The sequence below is a fragment of the Lipotes vexillifer genome, unplaced genomic scaffold, assembly GCF_000442215.2.
Source record: "Lipotes vexillifer unplaced genomic scaffold, Lipotes_vexillifer_v1.1 scaffold1944, whole genome shotgun sequence".
Lineage (NCBI taxonomy): Eukaryota > Metazoa > Chordata > Mammalia > Artiodactyla > Lipotidae > Lipotes > Lipotes vexillifer.
The window spans coordinates 223,763-245,787 of record NW_006785277.1 but is presented as its reverse complement, the minus strand read 5'-3'; the positions used below and the strand labels follow the sequence as shown (position 1 = coordinate 245,787).

General features: G+C 53.1%; 1 protein-coding gene across 1 annotated transcript in view; it reads right to left on the bottom strand.

Moving 5' to 3' along the window:
* PDE9A (phosphodiesterase 9A) overlaps nt 1–21,934 on the bottom strand; it is a gene marked incomplete at its 3' end in the record, with an annotated part of 128,989 nt that extends 107,055 nt beyond the window's left edge. Inside the window, exon 1 of the mRNA XM_007457359.1 lies at nt 21,866–21,934. Coding sequence (XP_007457421.1) covers nt 21,866–21,934 — 69 coding nt within the window. The remainder of the gene's footprint in view (nt 1–21,865) is intronic.
* Between the last annotated feature and the right edge of the window lie 91 nt (nt 21,935–22,025).

Here is a 22,025-nt window from a genome sequence, read left to right as displayed (position 1 = left end):
GGGAGAGGACTGGGGTTGGCGGCGTGAACACAGCCTGCAGGGGGTTAGTGCGCCACGGCTGGCCGGGAGGGAGTCCGGGGAAAAGTCTGCACCTGCCGAAGAGGCGAGAGACTTTTTCTTCCCTCTTTGTTTCCCGGTGCGCGAGGAGAGGGGATCCAGAGCTGCTTAAAGGAGCTCCAGAGACGGGCGCGAGCCGCGGCTGAAAGCGCGGACCCCAGAGACGGGCGGGAGACGCTAAGGCTGCTGCTGCCGCCACCAAGAAGCCTGTGTGCCAGCACAGGTCACTGTTCACACCTCCCTTCCGGGGAGCCTGTGCAGCCCGCCACTGCCAGGGTCCCGGGATCCAGGGACAACTTCCCCGGGAGAACACACGGCGCGCCTCAGGCTGGTGCAACGTCATGCTGGTCTCTGCTGCCGCAGGCTCGCCCCGCATATTCTGCACCCCTCCCTCCCCCCGGGCCTGAGTGAGCCGGAGCCCCCGAATCAGCTGCTGCTTTAACCCCATCCTGTCTGAGCAAAGAACAGACGCCCTCAGGTGACGTACACGCAGAGGCAGGGCCACATCCAAAGCTGAACCCCAGGAGCTGTGAGAACAAAGAAGAGAAGGGAAATCTCTCCCAGCAGCCTCAGGAGGCGCGGATCAAATCTCCACAACCAATGTGATGTACCCTGCATCTGTGGAATACCTGAATAGACAACGAATCAGCCCAAATTGAGGAGGTGGACTTTGGGAGCAACAATATATGTGTATTTTTTTTCCTTTATTTCTTTTTGTGAGTGTATGTGTATGCTTCTTTGTGTGATTTTGTCTGTATAGCTTCACTTTTACCATTTGTCCTAGGGTTCTGTCTGTCCTATGCCAAACAACTTGCAAGACAGGAATACCACCCCACTCATTAGCAGAGAGGCTGCCTAAAATCATAATAAGGTCACAGACACCCCAAAACACACCACCAGCTGCAGCTCTGCCCACCAGAAAGACAAGATCCAGCCTCACCCACCAGAACACAGACACTGGTCCCCTCCAGCAGGAAGCCTACACAAGCCACTGAACCAACCTTACCCACTGGGGTCAGACACCAAACACAACAGGAACTACAAACCTGCAGCCTACCAAAGGAGACCCCAAGCACAGTAAGTTAAGCAAAATGAGAAGACAGAGAAACACACAGCAGATGAAGAAGCAAGGTAGAAACGCGCCAGACCTAACAAATGAAGAGGAAATAGGCGGTCTACCTGAAAAAGAATTCAGAATAATGATAGTAAAGTTATCCAAAATCTTGGAAATAGAATAGAGAAAATACAAGAAATGTTTAACAAGGAACTAGAAGAACTAAAGAACAAACAAACAATGATGAACAACACAATAAATGAAATTAAAAATTCTCCAGAAGGAGTCAACAGCAGAATAACTGAGGCAGAAGAACGGATAAGTGACCTGGAAGATAAAATAGTGGAAATAACCACTGTAGAGCAGAATAATGGAAAAAGAATGAAAAGAACTGAGGACAGTCTCAGAGACCTCTGGGACAACATTAAACGCACCAACATTTGAATTATAGGGGCCGCAGAAGAAGAAGAGAAAAAGAAAGGGACTGAGAAAATATTTGAAGAGATTATACTTGAAAACTTCCCTAATATGGGAAAGGAAATAGTTAATCAAGTCCTGGAAGCGCAGAGAGTCCCATACAGGATAAATCCAAGGAGAAACATGCCAAGACACATATGAATCAAACTATCAAAAATTAAATACAAAGAAAAAATATTAAAAGCAGCAAAGGAAAAACAACAAATAACATACAAAGGAATCCCCATAAGGTTAACAGCTGATCTTTCAGCAGAAACTCTGCAAGCCAGAAGGGAGTGGCAGGACATATTTAAAGTGATGAAAGGGAAAAACCTACAACCAAAAATACCCAGCAAGGATCTCATTCAGATTCGACAGAGAAATTAAAACCTTTACAGACAAGCAAAAGCTAAGAGAATTCAGCACCACCAAACCAGCTTTACAACAAATGCTAAAGGAACTTCTCTAGGCAGGAAACACAAGAGAAGGAAAAGACCTACAATAACAAACCCAAAACAATTAAGAAAATGGTAATAGGAATGTACATATTGATAATCACCTTAAATGTAAATGGATTGAATGCTCCCACCAAGAGACACAGACTGGCTGAATGGATACAAAAACAAGACTCATATATATGCTGTCTACAAGAGACCCACTTCAGACCTAGGGACACATACAGCCTGAAAGGGAGGGGATGGAAAAAGATATTCCATGCAAATGGAAATGAAAAGAAAGCTGGAGTAGCAATTCTCATCTCAGACAAAAATAGACTTTAAAATAAAGACTATTAGAAGAGCCAAAGAAGGACATTACATAATGATCAAAGGATCAATCCAAGAAGAAGATATAACAATTGTAAATATTTATGCAACCAACAAAGGAGCACCTCAATACATAAGGCAAATGCTAACAGCCGTAAAACGGGAAATTGACAGTAACACAGTCATAGTAGGGGACTTTAACACCCCACTTTCACCAATGGACAGATCATCCAAAATGAAATTAAATAAGGAAACACAAGCTTTAAATGATACATTAAATGAGATGGACTTGATTGATATTTATAGGCCATTCCACCCAAAAACAACAGAATACACATTTTTCTCAAGTGCTCATGGAACATTCTCCAGGATAGATCATATCTTGGGCCACAAATCAAGCCTCAGTAAATTTAAGAAAATTGAAATTGTATCGAGTATCTTTTCTGACCACAACGCTATGAGACTAGATATCAATTACAGGAAAAAAATCTGTAAAAAATACAAACACATGGGGGCTAAACAATACACTACTTAATAACCAAGAGATCACTGAAGAAATCAAAGAGAAAATAAAAAAAATACCTAGAAACAAATGACAATGAAAACACGACGACCCAAACCCTATGGGATTCAGCAAAAGCAGCTCTAAGATGGAAGTTTATAGCAATACAATCCTACCTCAAGAAACAAGAAACATCTCAAATAAACAACCTAACCTTGCACCTAAAGCAATTAGAGAAAGAAGAACAAAAAACCCCAAAGTTAGCAGAAGGAAAGAAATCATGAAGATCAGCTCAGAAATAAATGAAAAAGAAATGAAGGAAACAATAGCAAAGATCAATAAAACTAAAAGCTGCTTCTTTGAGAAAATAAACGAAATATTGATAAACCATTAGCCAGACTCATCAAGAAAAAAAGGTAGAAGACTCAAATCAATAGAATTAGAAATGAAAAAGGAGACGTAACAACTGACACTGCAGAAATACAAAGGATCACGAGAGATTACTACAAGCAACTGTATGCCACTAAAATGGACAACCTGGAAGAAATGGACAAATCCTTAGAAATGCACAACCTTCCGAGACTGAACCAGACTGAAGAAATAGAAAATATAAACAGACCAATCACAAGCACTATGAAAAATCTTCCAACAAACAGGACCAGATGGCATCACAGGCAAATTCTATCAAACATTTAGTGAAGAGCTAACACCCATCCTTCTCAAACTCTTCCAAAATATAGCAGAGGGAGGAACACTCTACAAGGCCACCATCACCCTGATACCAAAACCAGATAAAGATGCCACAAAGAAAGAAAACTACAGGCCAATATCACTGATGAACATAGATGCAAAAATCCTCAAGAAAATACTATCAAACAGAATCCAACAGCACATTAAAAGGATCATACACCATGATCAAGTGGGGTTTATCCCAGGAATGCAAGGATTCTTCAATATATGAAAACCAATCCATGTGATACACCATATTAACAAATTGAAGGAGAAAAACCATATGATCATCTCAATAGATGCAGAGAAAATTTCGACAAAATTCAACACCCATTTATGATAAAAACCCTCCAGAAAGTAGGCATAGAGGGAACTTACCTCAACATAATAAAAGCCATATATGACAAACCCACAGCCAACATCGTTCTCAATGGTGAAAAACTGAAACCATGGGCTTCCCTGGTGGCGCAGTGGTTGAGAGTCTGCCTTCCGATGCAGGGGACATGGGTTCGTACCCTGGTCCAGGAAGATCCCACATGCCGCGGAGCGGCTGGGCCCGTGAGCCATGGCCGCTGAGCCTGCACGGCCGGAGCCTGTGCTCCGCAACGGGAGAGGCCACAACAGTGAGAGGCCCGCATACCGCAAACAAACAAACAAACAAACAAACAAAAAAACTGAAACCATTTCCACTAAGATCAGGAACAAGACAAGGTTGCCCACTCTCACCACTCTTATTCAACATAGTTTAGGTCATAGTTTTAGTCAAAGCAATCAGAGAAGAAAAGGAAATAAAAGGAATCGAAATCAGAAAACAAGAAGTAAAGCTGTCACTGTTTGCAGATGGCATGATACTATACATAGAGAATCCTAAAGATGCTACCAGAAAACTACTAGAGCTAATTAATGAATCTGGTAAAGTCGCAGCATACAAAATTAATGCACAGAAATCTCTTGCATTCCTATACACTAAGGATGAAAAATCTGAAAGAGAAATTAAGGAAACACTCCCATTTACCACTGCAACAAAAAGAATAAAATACCTAGGAATAAACCTACCTAAGGAGACAAAAGACCTGTATGCAGAAAACTATAAGACATGCTAGTACACACATGGTACTGGCACAAAAACAGAAATATAGATCAATGGAACAGGATAGAAAGCCCAGAGATAAACCCACGCACATATGGTCACCTTATTTTTGATAAAGGAGGCAAGAATATACAATGGAGAAAAGACAGCCTCTTCAATAAGTGGTGCTGGGAAAACTGGATAGCTACATGTAAAAGTATGAGATTAGATCACTCCCTAACACCATACGCAAAAATAAACTCAAAATGGATTAAAGACTTAAATGTAAGGCCAGACACTATCAAACTCTTAGAGGAAAACACAGGGAGAACACTCTATGACATAAATCACAGCAAGATCCTTTTTGACCCACCTCCTAGAGAAATGGAAATAAAAACAAAAACAAACAAATGGGACCTAAGAAAATTGAAATTGTATCAAGTATCTTAAAAGCTTTTTCAGGGCTTCCCAGGTGGCACAGTGGTCGAGGGTCCGCCTGCTGATGCAGGGGACACGGGTTCGTGCCCTGGTCTGGGAGGATCCCGCGTGCCACGGGGCGGCTGGGCCCATGGGCCATGGCCGCTGGGCCTGCGCGTCCGGAGCCTGTGCTCTGCAACGGGAGAGGCCACAGCGGTGAGAGGCCCGCGTACCGCAAAAAATAAATAAATAAATAAATAAAAAGCTTCTGCACATCAAAGGAAACCATAAACAAGACCAAAAGACAACCCTTAGAATGGGAGAACGTATTTGCAAATGAAGCAACTGACAAAGGATTAATCTCCAAAATTTACAAGTAGCTCATGCAGCCAATATCATAAAAACAAACAACCCAAACCAAAAATGGGCAGAAGACCTAAACAGACATTTCTCCAAAGAAGATTTACAGACTGCCAACAAACACATGAAAGGATGCTCAACATCACTAATCATTAGAGAAAAGCAAATCAAAACTGCAATGAGGTATCACCTCACACCAGTCAGAATGGGCATCATCAAAAAATCTACAAACAATAAATGCTGGAGAGGGTGTGGAGAAAAGGGAACCCTCTTGCACTGCTGGTGGGAATGTGAATTGGTACAGCCACTATGGAGAACAGTATGGAGGTTCCTTAACAAACTAAAAATAGAACTACCATATGACCCAGCAATCCCACTACTGGGCATATACCCTGAGAAAACCATAACTCAAAGAGAGTCATGTACCACAATGTTCATTGCAGCTCTGTTTACAATAGCCCGGACACGGAAGCAACCTAAGTGTCCATTGACAGAGGAATGGAGAAAGAAGATGTGGCACATATATACAATGGAATATTACTCAGCCATAAAAAGAAACGAAATTGAGTTATTTGTAGTGAGGTGGATGGACCTAGAGTCTGTCATACAGAGTGAAGGAAGTCAGAAAGAGAAAAACAAATACTGTGTGCTAACGCATATATATGGAATCTAAAAAAAAAAAAAAGGTTCTGAAGAACCTAGGGGCAGGACAGGAATAAAGACGCAGATGTAGAGCATGCACTTGAGGATACGGGGAGGGGGAAGGGTAAGCTGGGACAAAGTGAGAGAGTGGCATGGACATATATACACTACCAAATGTAAAATAGATGGCTAGTGGGAAGCAGCCGCATAGCATAGGGATATCAGCTTGGTGCTCTGTGACCACCTAGAGGGGTGGGATAGGGACGGTGGGAGGAAGACGAAAGAGGGAGGGGATATGGGGATATACGTATATGTATAGCTGATTCACTTTGTTATACAGCAGAAACTTGGCACACCATTGTAAAGCAATTATACTCCAATAAAGGTGTTAAAAAATAAAAATAATAACGAAAACTACCATTTGTTACTATGAGCCAGACGCATTACACACATCCTCTGAAAAAAAAGAGGAACTTTTGTATAATGGAAATGCTCCAACATCTGCAGAAGCAGGAGGCCTGGCATAACGGGGCCTCACTCCCCACCTCACAGCTTCCACAACTCTCACCGTGAGACCCGTCCTGCTTGGTCTGTCCCCCGACTTCGTCCTCCAATGGGGTTACTGTAAAGCTCATTTTCGACATCGTTATATTTCATGCATGTATTTCAGTGTGGATCTCTAAAATATAAGATCTCTGTCTTATGGTTTAAGATAGCCACAGTGCGATTATCACATGGAAATAAAATTGACAACAATCTCCTGGAAATAAAATTGACAACAATCTCCCTTATCACTTCTCAGGTTGTCAGATATCTATCCTTGGGGCATGTTTTGAGGACAAGAAGTAATATGTCTTCTTTGACCAATAAAATGGCAAAAGGAATGTAAGGGATGCAACAAATGGATAAAGACCAAGAAGGTCAGCAAACAAATCCACCAGGTGAGTTGTGTGTGGATCCTGACTTGAAAACGAGTGTGTGTGTGTGTGTGTGTGTGTGTGTGTGTGTGTGTGTGTGAGACATGGTCCCCTTTTCTTGCCATTTATTTGTTGAAGAACATGCATTATCTTTAATCCTTAAAGCAAGCTTTAAAGGTGGGCACCGTTATTCCTATTTCGCAGGTATTAAGGTTCATAGAGGAACTCATTCTGGTTCATACCAGTGAGTGGGAATGAAAAGGAAGGGCGACTGCGAGTCCAGCAGCGGGTGAAGGCCAGGCCGAGGGAAGGGAGACGAGCCGGCGGCTCAGTGCGATAAACCATCTTAGATGATGGAGACCAGGTGTAGGGGAAGCTGGGCATCATGGACACGCTCGGGGGGCAGCACACACGCAAAGCCTCCTGGAATTGTGGTAGGGTGCTTTTGGGACAAATGCAGAGCGAGGTCCCTAAAGACCAACTTCACTGCTCTTGCAGAGCTTGTAAGGCCGTGACGAACCGGCTGAGGAAAAGCCTCTGAACCGGGCTTCCAGGACCTGACTCTGTTCCTCCTCTAATACACCGTGTGCCCCAGGCAAGTCTCCCAACATCTCTGGTCTTAGACATCTCAACCTCAGAGTGGACAGGGCCAGCTTCACGGCGCTGCGGGGCTCCCCTGGGCAGCTTCTGCCCTGAGCCCCAGATACTGGAATGACCACCTCACCCCATGGGTGGCTTTTCCTTCTCCCCAAGAGGCACATTCACCGCACAGAGCCTGAAGCCTGCCCTCCTGTTCAACGGCCAGCTTTGCTTCTCAAGGACTCTGGGATGGTGGGCAAATTCCTTACCTTCGTCACTGCATACTTTCCTCATCTGCCATCTAGGGAAGACGCACAGCCTCTATAAAATACGTCCCAAGATACCTGGGATGTGGTGCGCATGACCCAAATGTCTGCCGGGCAGGTACTAGCCCCATTTACAGATGTGGAAACTGAGGCCCAGGATCATACAACCAGTACATGGCACTGCTGGAAGCAAAGCCCAGTCTGCTGATTCCGGGGCCGCTGGATAAGCAGCCGAGGGGGTGGTGGGGTGCGGGGTGACTTGAGGCTGAGGTTCTGAAGCAAACCACCGCTTCCCGAGATTCATCTCTCCCTCACGCACCTTTTCCGGGGTGCAACACACGAGAGGCAGTCGAGGCAGCCTGTTAGGTGACAGGGTGTGAGAGGCACATTTGCCTAGCACAGCACGAGTTAATGCAGTCAAATGAAGAGCCACATTTGGTGGGGGGAGCAGAGAGGATGTCTAAGACCCTGCCTGTAACATGTACCTGGCGGCAGAGGAGGCGATGATGTCCACAACACGCACGAAAACAAAGGCAGATGGGACACATCTGTGAAAGAGGGCCAACCTCAAGGGATGGGGAGGCCACAAGGAGCAGAGTGAATCAGCCTGGAGGTGAAGGGAAAGTGTGACCACCTCGCTCCACCCTACCCACAACTCTAGACCGATGATCCCGCCGGGCTTAGGGCACAGTGACTATGTGTGGAGAGCCTGTGGGGCTGAGGAAACGTGCTGTGAGCTGAGGCTAGAATGTGTTTACAGCCAAGTGGCTGTCGGCCCTGAATAATGCCCCACCCCCCAAAGATACTCACACCCTAACCCTGGGAAGCTGTGAATATCATCTTATGGGGCAAAGTCTCTGCAGGTGTGATTAGATTAAGGCTCTTGAGATTATCCCAGATTATTCAGGTGGGCCTAGATGAAATCACAGAATCACAAGGGAGGCAGAGGGAGAGCCGACAACACAGGGAGGAGAAAGTGATGTGAAGCCGGGGCAGAGAGAGATTGGAAGATGCTGGCCTTGAGGACTCGAGGGATGAGGCCGCAAGCCAAGATATGCTGGCAGCCGCAGAAGGCCGAAGAGGCAGGGGCGGATTCTCCCCCAGGGCCTCTGCCAACACCTTGATTCCGACCCCCGTCATACTGATTTAGAACTTTTGGCCTCCGGAACAGTGAAAGAATACATTTCTGTTGTTTTCAGTCACGCTGTTCATGGCGATTTGTTACAGCAGTCCCAGGGAGCTAACAAACCCTTGGCCTCCATTCTGAGAAGGCTGGAATCTTTTATTGCAGGTGATGGGAGCCCTTGAAGCTGCATGTGGCATGGAGTGTCCATAGGATTGGGACCAAACTGCAGGATGGGGCCAGGGAAGCACAGGTTAGAGGGCGGAGACACTGAAAGCCTGGGAGCGGGTCAAAGGCTGTGATTCGGCCCCTAAGAGCTGCCGTGGGCCTGGGGGACGGTGAGGCCAGGAGGCTGGAGGGAAACAGCCCGGGACTGTCCAGTCGTGGGAACTGCCCTGGATGTGTGCACGTTCACCGGCAGGACGCGGCCACCCAGACTCTGTAACCCCCACTTGCTCAGGCTCTGAGCTGCCCTGAGCCTCAGCGGGATTTCGGGGCCCACTTCCCCGCTCGAGTCTGCGGCAGCTCCACCCTGAACCCCTCTGTCACAGCTGATCCACTCACTGCTCTTGTCATCTTTCGGGGTTGCTTTGTTTCTGTTTTTTCTCGCTTCTGGTGTCTGAGGCCAAGCTCCATTGTTATAAATAACGGATCCCAGGGGACTGAAAATGCACAAAGCAAGGAGCTGGAAGAACAAGAAATGAGCTGAGGCAGAGCTCGACTGGGAGGGCTGCCTGAAGCTAGGACGTGGCTGAGGGCGTCTGTCTGCTTCACTCCTTGAGATCTAACCCCAGTAAGAGGCAGCCCGTGGCCCACGAGCCTTGCACCTCCCCTCGATGGGCCCTCGTCCTGCTACCCTGCCCGCGTGGCTCTGCTGCATCAGGACTCCGAGTGTGGTCCCGGGAGACCCATCCTGGGGTCAGGGCTCCTGGGTGCCCCGGCTGGGAGGGGGCAGGAGGATAGGACCTGGTGCCGAAGCCCCTCGGGGTCCACCCATGGGGAGCCTTCCCCCAACATGCAGTCCCTCTGGCCCTGTTTCAAGGCAGAACGTGAGTGTGGCAGGGATCAGGGAAGGGCGAAAAGGCAAGATGTAGCAGAAACCGCGGGAGAGCGAGACCTGTGATCAGGAGGCGGGAAGGGCCCCTCTGTCCAGCTCAGGCCAGAGAGCTCGGCTGTCCTGCAAAGCAAGCGTCCACGTCCCACTGTTATTCCCAGTGGGAATGAACCGGGAATCCGAGGGTTCTAGGGAAGCTGCGCCTTTCAGCCCTTTCCAGAGAACGATCAAGGCTTTCGCGGGAGGGCTGTATTTGGAGAAAGTCTTTAAAGAGGTAATGAAGTTAAAATGAGGCAATTGTATGAGTTTTCTGGGGCTACCGGCACCAAGTGCCACAAACGGGCAGCTTAAAACCACAGAAGTTTATGCAGGCCGGGAGTCTGCAGTCAAGGTGATGGCGGGTTTGGGTCCTTCCGAAGGCTCTCAGGGAGCGCCTGTCCTCGTCTCTCTCAAGCTCTGGTGGCGGCCAGCAACCCCTGGGGCTCCGTGGCTTGTGGACACATGACCCCAGTCTCCACCTCCACCTTCTGTTCTCTGTATGTGCACATTTATTTCCCTCTTCTTAAAGGACACAGTCACGTGGGATAAACGCCCCCCCTCAACCAGCATGACCTCATCTCACCTTGGTTACATCTGCAAAGACCCTATTTCCAAACACACTCCAGTTCACAGGTACTGGGGGTTAGGACGTGGGCATATCTTTTGGGGGTGACACAATTCACCCCAAACGGTGGGGACCCACGGGAACAAAGACAGGACAAGGTGACAACGCAGGCACATGGGAACCTGCCAGAGGCACCTGGGGCCGTCACGAGGGAGCCCTGGCAAACAGTGGCGTGTGCACTGAGATGGGAGCTGGGGGAGAAAGTCCAGTGAGCTGAGCTGGTCGTGGGGCGTCGGGGAGCTGAGAGGCTTCCATCTGCAGTGGGGGCGGCCTTCCTTCCTTCCTCCATCACCTCCTGTATTTCCTTTTCTTTTTATTGCTTGAAATTTCATTAGAAAAATTGAGCACAGTTTTCCTGCCAGAAAAGAAATGTCTCTGGGCATGGGTGACACTGGGGGCCCTGAGCGGGTCCAAGCCCCACCGTCCTGCGTCTTATCCAGGTGGAGGCCGGCATCCACCACCAGTAGAAACCCCCCCACGGGCATCCTCTATGGCTGCTACAAGTGCCTCCAAAGATCGGGGTTTCTGCTCAGTGTGGCTGCATTTTCGGGGATGCTCGTCCCCGATGTAACGTCAGCCAGGCACAGTGTCTCCTGGGCCACGCCGAGATGCCCACTGTCCCACATCACGTGGCACCTGTGCCACCCAGCGTGTGGAGGCTGTGGCACCCGTGCAGCCTCTGCACCGAACCAAACAATCCCTCTGGGGCTCACTAGTTTTAGTTTGATGCCTGGGGCTCACAGCGGTTGGCCAAAAGCCACCTGGCTTTTTTCTTCCAGAAGCCAAGCCTGGCACGTCCAAGCTGGGGTGGGAGCTGGAGGCTTTGAGGGAGCCCTGTGGTGTCTGGACCCAACCTGCATCCGCTGGGGGCTGCCTGAGCTGTCCCTCTGGAGCATGTCGGGAGGGGTCACCACAGGGCCGCAGACTGAGTCAGAAACCCCAGACGTAGAGGGGGCCCCGCTGCTCGAGCACCAGTGCCCAAGAGGCCCAGAGTCCCCCATCCCTGGAGAGGCCCTGGGCTTCAGGGAAAGGCCTGGGAGGGGAGATGCTGTGCACAGGATGAGTCGGAAAAAATAGGGTGCAGGGCTTGGCATATGCTGTCACGTTCTGGGGGGGAAATATGGGGTGCAGGGAGAGGGGAGCAGGAGGAACGAGGCCTGGACATGTCTATGGCTCAGAATATCAGCCATGTCCGCCGGTGCACGCAGCCCGCACCCTCCAGGCTCACTCATGGGAGCCCTGAGAATCGGGCCCTGACGATCAGGCTTAACATCTTGGGTGCCCAGGACAGGCCGCCAAGTCTGACTCTGAGAAGGGCCACCCTCACCCTCTGCCCACCCACCTCAGCACCCTCCATCACCCAGGCATCACCTGCACGGGAGTGTCCTCTCCGTGCCTGAGGCTGGGACCCATCTCATCCACCTCTTCTGCCTGGTGCCAGCAGCTCTGCTTCAAGAAATACTCCCGGAGAAAGCTCCTGCTCCTACACGTGTGCCTTTATAACTCTGCCACGGGAAGTGCCTCTCCGACCCGCACCCCTTGGAATATTCTGGGCCGTCTTTGCCAGGAGGGCACAGGTGCCATCTCCCATCTCTGCTCTTTGGGGCTCAGCCTTCAAAACACCCCCCGCAAAATGGGTCTCAAATATGTGCTGGACCACCGCTGCATATCCTGCTGGCTCCAGGGGGCATCTTAAGCCATCTCTGAGTCCCGTGTTCCACTGCTTCTTGTGTTTGCTCTTTTTCTGTTATTAATAGTGATGGTAAGACATCTGAGGCTTACATAAGAAGCTTCATTGAGAGATCTCAGGGTATGTGTGACCATGAATTTTGAGCCTTTAAGCACTGCCCACATCTTGACTCTTCCCCCTGTGAAGCTTATATAACACAACTCTGAGCGCAAACACTTTGGGGGCTGCTCCCCGAAGCGCTCTGGAACCGGTGCGCATGGCAGACGGGCTCCAGACGAGCCGCCAGCCACGCCCGGCTGCTTCTGCCGGCAGTCAGCCTTTACGTAACAAGGAACGATGCTCTGGGTTAGCTGTTCTCGCAAATGGGAATTGCAGGTGGAGAGATTATTGAAGATCTCTAGATGATCATGTCAAATGCACTGCCTCTTTTTCTGTTATTTGTAAGGCTATAAATGTAACAACAAAAAAATCCCCAAGGCAGAAGCTGTGGGGATAAAGCCAGCCTCAATCACTGGGTCTGCTAACTGTTCTACTTACAGAATGAATCAATGCACCTTGCAGCTGGCCTTGGGGATGCCTGACCCCACCTGGACAGCACCCTGGTTCTCGGAGCCTGCACCTGGGCGGTGGTGACCGCAGGGCGGTGGCCGCTTTTCCTTGCGGCTCTGTTCCCTCTTGGCTAAACCGAGGAGGGTCTGCCTGTGACAGACCCCAGGGCCGAGCAGCTCTCCCAGGCTGCACACGGGGGCTGGGGGAGCACAGCCAGCATCCAAGGGACGGAGACAGCAGAGTGCTCCTGGGGTCGCAGGGGAAAGCGACCAGCCGAGCACTCTCCAAACACTGTGCTTCCACAGCAAGGCTGATTTCGCCTGTAAAATTATTGTTAAATGCTTGTGGGTACCGCTACCATCCCCTCCAGCAAAACAAATGAACCAGAAGCCTGGAAACCCTAACGCAGCTGGAGAGCATGCAGGCATGCAGGCTGCCCCACGTCACTGTCGGGACTGCTGGTCCTAGTGCATCCAAGCCGAGAGCCTGCACTGGGTGGTCACGTCCCCCTCCCCTGTCCTCCCTTCTCACCGCTGTCCTGATGGAGCGCCACCTCCGAAACAGTCGGAGAAGAAATGAAAGGCATTTGCGGTCTTTTCTTTGCTGGGAAGAGAGGTTTGGGGGCCGACCTGGGGAACACAGTCACCAGGTATCACAGAGCTGGATACACCCGAGGGGCTGGGCTGGCCCCCTCATTCCACAGAGCACTCCTGGACACATGGCCCTGTGCCTGGAACGATGGCACGACACACAGAGCCACACGTCTCGGAAGGTTCCCCCAGCCAGACATGGAGATCTGGCGGCTTGAATCCATGACATGCATAAATAATAAAAAAACAAGTAAAAATAACACGACCTTCCTAAACATACACCACATGCCACCCCGTTTCAGCACACATGCTTGAATTTAATCACAGCGGCCCTGTGAAGTGGACGCTGGCTTCCCCCCATCTCACAGACGGAGACACGGAGGCAGGTAACTTGCCCGGGTGCAAACGCAAACCCGCCCCAGAATCGGCGCTCTCAACCGTGATGTCATGTTGCTGGTAAACGGACTGAGTGGAATTGAATCTGAAAAGCATCTGTCTTCCCTGAACAGTTGACTCCCGTCCCTGCCTGTAACATTTCACTTCATAGACCACACTGCACACAACCACCCTAGATGAGCACGACCAGGACCAGGAAACGGGGGAGGGCTTTGGGAACACAAAGTTTTCCAGAAGACACAATAATTCACTATTGCAACAGACCTACGCTTTGCAAACTGAGGTGATAAGAGTGGAGATGATTCAGGTTTAAAAGATAGCAGGCAAATTCACTGATGAATAAATGGAACGTGGTCCATCCACACAGTGCAATCTTATTCAGCTTTAAAGGGGAAGGACGTTCTGACACCTGCTACAACAAGGATGAACCTTGAGGACATTAGGCTCAGTGGAATAAGCCAGCCGCAAAAAGACAAATCCTGTATGATCCCACCTATAGGAGGTCCCTAAAGGACTCAGATTCACAGAGACAAAGTAGGGTGGTGGCTGCCGGGCGGCTGGGGAGGGGGCACGGGGAGTCAGTGTTTAGTGGGGACAGAGTTTCAGTTGGGAAAATGAGAAAGTTCTGGAGATGGATGGTGGTGATGGCTGCACAACAATGTGAATGTATCAATGCCACTAACTGTACACTGAAAATGGCGAAGGCGGTAAAATTTTATGCTATGTGTATTTTACTACGATTTTTAAAAATTAAAAAAAATGTTAGGCAGGGCATCTAAAGCCAACTGAACAGAACGTTCTAGCTCTTCTTTAATTGTGTCAAGACCGAGTTTTCAGAGGTGCTGTGAGTTTCTGTTCAGGCAAAAGTCCCCATCGGGCAATCAGCTTTGGGAATTGAGAAGGAGATGTGGTACCCGGTGGGGTGATGGGGTTGGGGACAGGTAGGCAGGGCTGCGGCCAAGGCAAATAACCACACCATCGACTGCAGAAGTTATGTTTTTGAGATTGAAAATGTTTGGTGCCATTTCCAAGGCACCTGAATGCACTGTACAGTGACCCACAACACGGCTGTAAACCCGGTGCCCAGGGAGAGACAGGTGCACTTTTTATACTCTCACGGCTGGATCTTTAAGCGTGCACTACCTTAGAATACTTTTTTCTCAAAAAGATTCAGAACCCTGGAAATGCAAACACTTAACCACAAAAGTGGGAGGAATTAGCCCAATGAGCTGAGCAAGAGGCTACGGCTCCATCTCTACGTCTTTCGAGCTGGGCGGCTGACATGCCTCCTGCACCGGCCGCGAGCCGTCCTCCAGGCTGGAGCCCATCCTCTGCCACGCCTGGGCGGGGGCTGCCGGGGCCCCCCTCCCATCTCATGGCCTGTCCGGCCGAAGGGGAGGGGATGGGAGCATGGAGGAATCCTTCACTGGGGCAGGGCTGGGCTTCAGCTGTCTTGACTTGGACACCTGAGGGCCCTCTGTGTCCTCTGGGGACCCTCTCAGCCCTTCTTGCCAAAGACCTCCCCCAGTCCCCAGAAGTGCAGCCTGCCACCTGCAAACCGCAAACCCAGGACAGGGGAGTGGGGCCCCAGCCTGCAGTGACCCAAGGCTACCTGTCCGCCCAGCCCCTGCTGCCCACTGCCGGGCTTGTGTCGGGGTCCCCGAGGCTGGCACAGGGCTCAGCATCCCGGCTGAGCGTGCAAATGAGGGTTCCCAGAAGCTGTCTGACGGGGCGCCCTGCCCGTGCTTTTCTTCCCTGACACTCAGAGCCGTACTCTGCTCGTTTCTGAGGCCAAGCAGCCACTCAGCCCACAAGGGCTCTGATGAGGCCACTGGACCTCTCGTTCAGGGCAAGAGATTCGCCTCTGCCGGGTCGGAGAGGGAGGTGCCCTGGGCAGTGAGCCGGGGTCTCGGGGCCTTGGCACTGCCCCCGTCTTTGTGGTTGTCTGTCACAGTGGGCTGGCTCACAGATATGAAACCGGGGACACCAAGGCGCTGCCAAGGCTTCTTCCAGAGTCTCTGAGTGGACAGGGCAGAGGGAGGGGGCCGGGGGACAGGACGTGCTTACTGAGCCTCCCCGGGTGGCCGGCTCCGCCCTGGGCTCTGTACGAGTGGTACTCAGCCCCTTCCGCATCACCCCGTGTGGGGCGTCAGCACTGCACCCACCTCACCGAGGAGAAGGTGACCTTCCCGTGGCAGAGCCGGGCGCCGAGAGGCTGTCTGTCCAGCACCACGGCCTCCGCCCCTCCACGTGACCGCCGAGAGCAGCTCCAGCCCCCCTGCGCTTAGCCGGCAAGGTCTGCATGTCATTATCCGTCAACCCTGATGACATTAGTGAGTTCGGGCCTCCAGCCAACCCTGTGCTGGGGTGTCCGGATGTCAGAAAGTGTCTGGTTTAAGTGGTTTTCCGACCGTAGCTAGTGGGAAGGAGGGAGTCCAGCAGCCTCCTGAGTCCTCCACGACCTCGGGCTAAAATTTGAGAGACTGAGTTTCCAAGAGATCTTATTTGGAAGCACCTGATACGGCATCTCAGGAGTCAGGCTGACTTACTTTAGTGGCTGATCTACTTGTTGAAAAAGAGACTGAAAATGGAGACATCAACGTTCACAGCCCAGCTCTGGTGCAGCTGCAGACAGAGGGTCATCACAGGCGAGGGGCTGGGTCTTCTCCCCATCACAACCAGCCCTACACCCCCATTTGCACCGGAATCCCTGAAAGGGTATGGAACGACCCCCTTTCTCCAACTTCCTTTGGTTGCAATTACCTTGTTACCATTTCAATATCTTTTTAAAGCTCTTACATTATGAACATTAAAAGGAGGATAAACGACTTTGCTGGGACTGCGGAGGGCAGTCCACCTGGCAGTGATGTGGGGAGAGGACAGCAGCGCAGAAGCCCAGAGGACTCACTGGGTCTGCCTGGCCAGGGAGTGCATCCCTGTACAGACGGGCATAGACCCTTCCGGTCGGCAGGCCAGGGATGTTCTGAGCGTGGGGCAAAGCAGGGGCACACGTCTGCGGGCAAAAGGGAATCTCCACTAGGCTTCACCAGGCAGCCAGCCAGACATTTCAGAAGGGGAAAGACATTCCATGTTCCAGGGAGGGACTCCAGGCCCCGCCATGCGGACCGCGCTGGACCAGACGGGGGCAGGTGCACCCTGCAACAAAGAAGCTGAAGATGATCAGCCAGCTTGAAGCGCTGGCTCGTGTCTGTGCCAGAGGCAGCGGAGGCTGCCGTCCTCGGAGGGCGCAGAGCCAGAGCAGGGCAGGGGGGCACAGGGAGACTGCGGCAGAGCAGGCAGAGCGGGGCTCCTAGCGCAGGGAGGAGGGAGGGCCTGAGCCCCGGGGGAACCTTTGGGGAGGGGATGGCAGGCCCGGCCCCGCAGCTCCATGGGGCCTGAATGCCGGCTTCACGGCCTGGGGTCCCGGGTGTCAACAGGGCCAGGCTGGGGGGAGGGCAGCAGGGTGCAGAGAAGGCCCGGCAGACGGGGGCTTAGCCCCAGCGGGAAAGGGGGCACAGTCACAGGGCGGGGAGAACCAACCACAACAAGGCGCTGGAACTGGGAACAGCCTTCTGCTGACATTTTAAATTTCCAATATGCTCTAACTGCTCTTCCTTTAGGATTTTTCTCATTTGTTCCATTATTTTAGAGCAGAAACAACTTAGTAGAACTCAAGTGGCTGATTGCCCATTAAGACCTGAGTTCCAGCTGCAGAGCGAGGCGGGAACAAGGAGGTGGCAACTCACAGAGGCCGAGGGTGGTCCCAGCAGAGCCAGGTGGTCCCCCTGACAAGGGGCTGTCCCCCAGGGGGCCGCTAGACCAGGGTGATGCACCAACAGGCGGTCCCTTTCAATGGCACTTATCATGGTCCCCAGGATGGTCAGTCTTGCCCAGATGAGGCCTCTCACCAAACCCAAGCCCAAGGCCAGGTCTGGGGGTCCCACAAAGGCCTCACTCTGCCTCATTCAGGAGGTGGGCAGACCCACGCCCGGACGTGCCACCAGGCAGGACCCCTCAAGCTCCCTGATGCCAAGGGCATCGTCCCGTCATGCCCCGGGCAACCCTGCCGAGCTCATCCTTGCTCCGGACACGGGTGGGAGAAAGGAGCAGGTTCTGAGGTCAGGGGAAGCTGCGGAGAGAAACAGCAAGCCCTCTGGGTAGGGACAGGATGCATCAGCTCCTAGAGCAGAGTCCTTGGAGCTGTGGCTCTGGCTCTCCGGGCTTGGGGTCTCCCACTCCCTCCTCCTTCATCTGGGGCTGGGAGGTGCCAGGTCCCACCCGCCCCCCCGGCAGGTGGAGGTGCAGGCGATGGGGACAGGTGTGCAGAGGTGTTGCTGGCCGCGTGAGGCCGCAGCCCTGGCCATATGGTAGTTCCCGGCCTGGGTCCTCCTGAGGCCACCCAGTCTGCGAGAAGGGCTCCTTCCCCACAACACCAGTCTTCTCTGAGGAAGGAAACCTCTTCATTGGGCCCCACGTACGGCCGGCATCACAGCCCCTTCCCGCCAGCCGAATCCCGCGGTGTCCTGCCCGTCACCAGGCACCCTGCAACAGTGGCAGTTTACTATCTGTCCCTCCCGGGGGAAGCAGGGGGCAGAGGGGCCATGGCTCAGGGGGACTCAACAAGCTGGATCCCGGCTCTCAGCACATAGCAGCTGCTCAGTAAACTCGTTTGGATAACTAAGCTATTTGCCCTGTCCGCTCTGACTCCTACAACAAGCAGCACAAGTAGCATCCCCGCGTGACAGTGGAGAAATCCACGGCAGAGAGATGTTAGGTAACTAACCCGGGGCCGTGGGGGTGGCAGTGGAGGCGCTTAGGACAGGACCGCCGTCTGGCTCCTGCCATGGCTGCCAGCCACCTGGGATGCTGCTTCTGTGTAGACCCAGGAGGGACCCAGACCCGGGAAGATAAGCCACGTCTGCCCTCTGAGCCTCTTCTGCACAACCTCTGCAGGAGAATCCGGCGGATGGAACACGGACCCCTCAAGTGGACCCCAGATCCCCGTGGCGGCCTCCCACTGGATACCTGAGCAGGTGAAGTGACTGTGTGTGCTGGAGTCTCCTTCACACCAAGGAAGCAGTGAACCAGCCTCCCGAGGGCCGCCACGGTTTCTCTAGGAACCTGGAACACCTACGGTACGATCACTACGGGACGTCCTCAGACGGGGACGCTGGCTGGCTGTCCCTACGGACAATGTTACGTCCGCACCCCAAGCTTTGCTGGAGCAGACACCATCTGCAGAAGCCACTGTTCTTTTTTTTGTGTGTGTGCGGTACGTGGGCCTCTCACTGCTGTGGCCTCTCCCGTTGCGGAGCACAGGCTCCGGACACGCAGGCTCAGCGGCCATGGCTCACGGGCCCAGCCGCTCCGCGGCACGAGGGATCCTCCCGGACCGGGGCGCGAACCCGCGTCCCCCGCATCGGCAGGCGGACTCCCAGCCACTGCGCCGCCAGGGCAGCCCCAGAAGCCACTGTTCTGCCTGTTATCTCCTTCTTCCCCGCTGGGGCCCCCTCTGGGGGGAGCGCGGAAGGACCAGGAGCCGGGGCGCTGGACAGACAGGGAGCAGAAACAACGTGGGGGCTGCAAGGAGGGACGATGCGCGGACAGAACGGCACACGCGCCAGAAGCGGTACCTGCCTCATCCCCTGACTCCGACTCCGCGGGGCTCTCCCCTCAAGAGTGACCTTTCTTGGAAAGGAGATGGGATGGGGATAAAAGGGAGAGAGAACACAACTGCATGCTGGGAACTTTAGGAATTAATCCAGTGCCTGGGACTTTAAGAAAAGAAACTGCAGCTGCTGGAAGCATTGCTGTAGGAGCTCTCAACCCAGGATTAAAGTCCCAACAGTGCTGCTGAACGTGAGGCGAGTGCGGGGTTATGCCTTTCTAGCACACGCCTGGAAACCCAAATGATCCGGTTCTCCCCCAGGGCTAAAGGTGCAGCCAGGAGCCCCCAACAGGGCCGGCATCAAAGGCAGAGGGCGCACAGCAAGGTCAGGAAGCACTGACACAGATGGCAGAGGTCTGAGGACCACGGTCTGCCTCCCCGCTTTTGTATTAGTTAAAGGGCACGGACGAAACCGAGAGAGAGCATCACGCCCGCTGTGTTCAGGAGTGTTCCAGGCACTCTGTCTACGTGGCCTCCTTCACTGCGCACAAGAGTCTATGAAGCAGATGTTTTTGTGCCACTTTACTGACCAGGAGGCCAGCTCAGAAGAGCCAAGGGTTAGATGCCCAGGATCACAGGAAGTGGTGGAACCAACACTCAACATCAGATCTGGCACCCCCTGAGCGCAGGTGCCCGCGGTCTCCCAGGGCCACCTGCAGGGCTGCTTTCGTGGAGGTCACCCAAACCTTGAGCATCTCAGCCGCAAAATGCCCACAATGACAGCTGAGCTGAGCCCGCCACTCACCTTCACCTCCCTTTGTACCCTCTCTTCCACTTTTCACCCACATCCCACTGAATTTCTCCGGGAAACCTTTGGGAAGTTCTTGGGAAGGAACTGTCACTTCTGATGGTGACAGCATCTCATCTCACCTCTTTCCAAAGATAAAAGGGGCCAATCTTTGATAATTCTCCTCTGCTGGGGTAGAAAAAGCACGTGTGCTTGTGTACATGTGTGCCTGTGTGCCTGTGTGTGTGCATGCGTGTGTGTCTGTGCTTGTGTGTTTACATGTGGTGCGTGCACATATTTTTATGTGCATGCTGTGCGTGAATGCATGTGCACACGAGTGTGCCCAGGTGTGTGCATGTTTGTGCATGTGTGTCCGTGCTGGAGCAGGGACGTACTCAGCGCAGGGCCCTTTCTTCCTTTGGGGAGGCTGCTAAGTTCCTGTGCAGTCACAGGGGCCCAGCCCTGGAAGTCAGGGGACCTGGGGGGAGTACTGCATCAGGTCACCACCTGCCCTTGTTTCAGCTGCTTCCTGTTCCCCGTTATATGGTTCCAGTGACGCGGGCTATAGTGGGAGAAGGGGAGCCCATACTTTTCCTTTCCTGGGATCAAGCAGGGGATGGGCTGAGAGTGAGGCAGCTGGCAGAGGCTTGTGTGAGAACCGGAGACACCCGAGCCCCCGAGGCTACTCCGCGCCTGGCTGGGGCATCTCCCCCTGCTTCCCGGCTCTGGGTGCGCCACCTTGAGAAGAGCAGGTGAGCCGCGGCAGCTGCAGGGTTTCCCTGAAACATCCAGCTGAGATCTGGGAGCGTTTCCCTCACTGGGGCCTTCCCTGTCCCCCGCGCCCAGGACCCTGGGGGGAGCTTGGAGAAGCCCGCTCCAAGCCAGCTTTCTTATCGTCCCTCTCTGCCAGTGAGAAGCAGGAGATGCTCTGAAGGTAAAGCTGGTCTCTCTGCGGGCCCAGGAGGTACAGCAGCCCCGGGGTCACCCCCTGGCGGTCAGAGCCGGCCACCTGCTGGGATGGGTGACTGAAGGAGGTGGGGGATGAGCAGTCCCTGCTGAGCCAGCCTCTACCAACACCCCTCCGCCCAACCCGCTCCCTGCTGGCCCGGAAGCAGTGCCCGGTCCCCACAGGGGCTGCGAGCTCCAGGCACCCTCCCTGTCTGAGGACTCTGCCCGGCAGGTCTGCCCACCGGCTCCCGGGGTGAGTGTTCCACCGGAAGTAAAAGGCTTAACGGACCAGCCTCTGAACGGAGGAACTCAGCCTAATCAGATCTGTTACAAAGAAAGCTCTGCTCACGAAATGGAAAAAATACCCCCTTGCAGTCGCGCCTTTCCACGGGGCCGCGCGTGGGGACACCTGCCCCGCAGAGCCCCACCGACCCCCGGCCCGAGTCGTCGAGGGCCGCAGCAGGCTCCACGGATGCCGGTTCGCTGGACCGCCGTCCCCTCCCCCGCCGGCGCCCCCTGGCCGGCCCCCACCCGCCTCGGGGACCCCGCGCTGTCACCGGGGAGGGGCCGCCGCCGGGCTGGCACCGCAGGGGGCGCGCCGGGAGGGCGCCGCGCCGGGCTGGGAAGCTCGGGGAGGGGGTTACCTTCTGAATGCGTCCATCGATGTCCAAATAGATGGCCTTGGGCCGATAGCTGGAGGAGCCCGTTCCCATCTTGACGAGCGCTGCACTTGGACTTTTTACTGTACTTTCTCGACGCCAGCCGCCGCGGGGAGGGCGGGGAGTGGGAGGAGGGGGCGGGTGG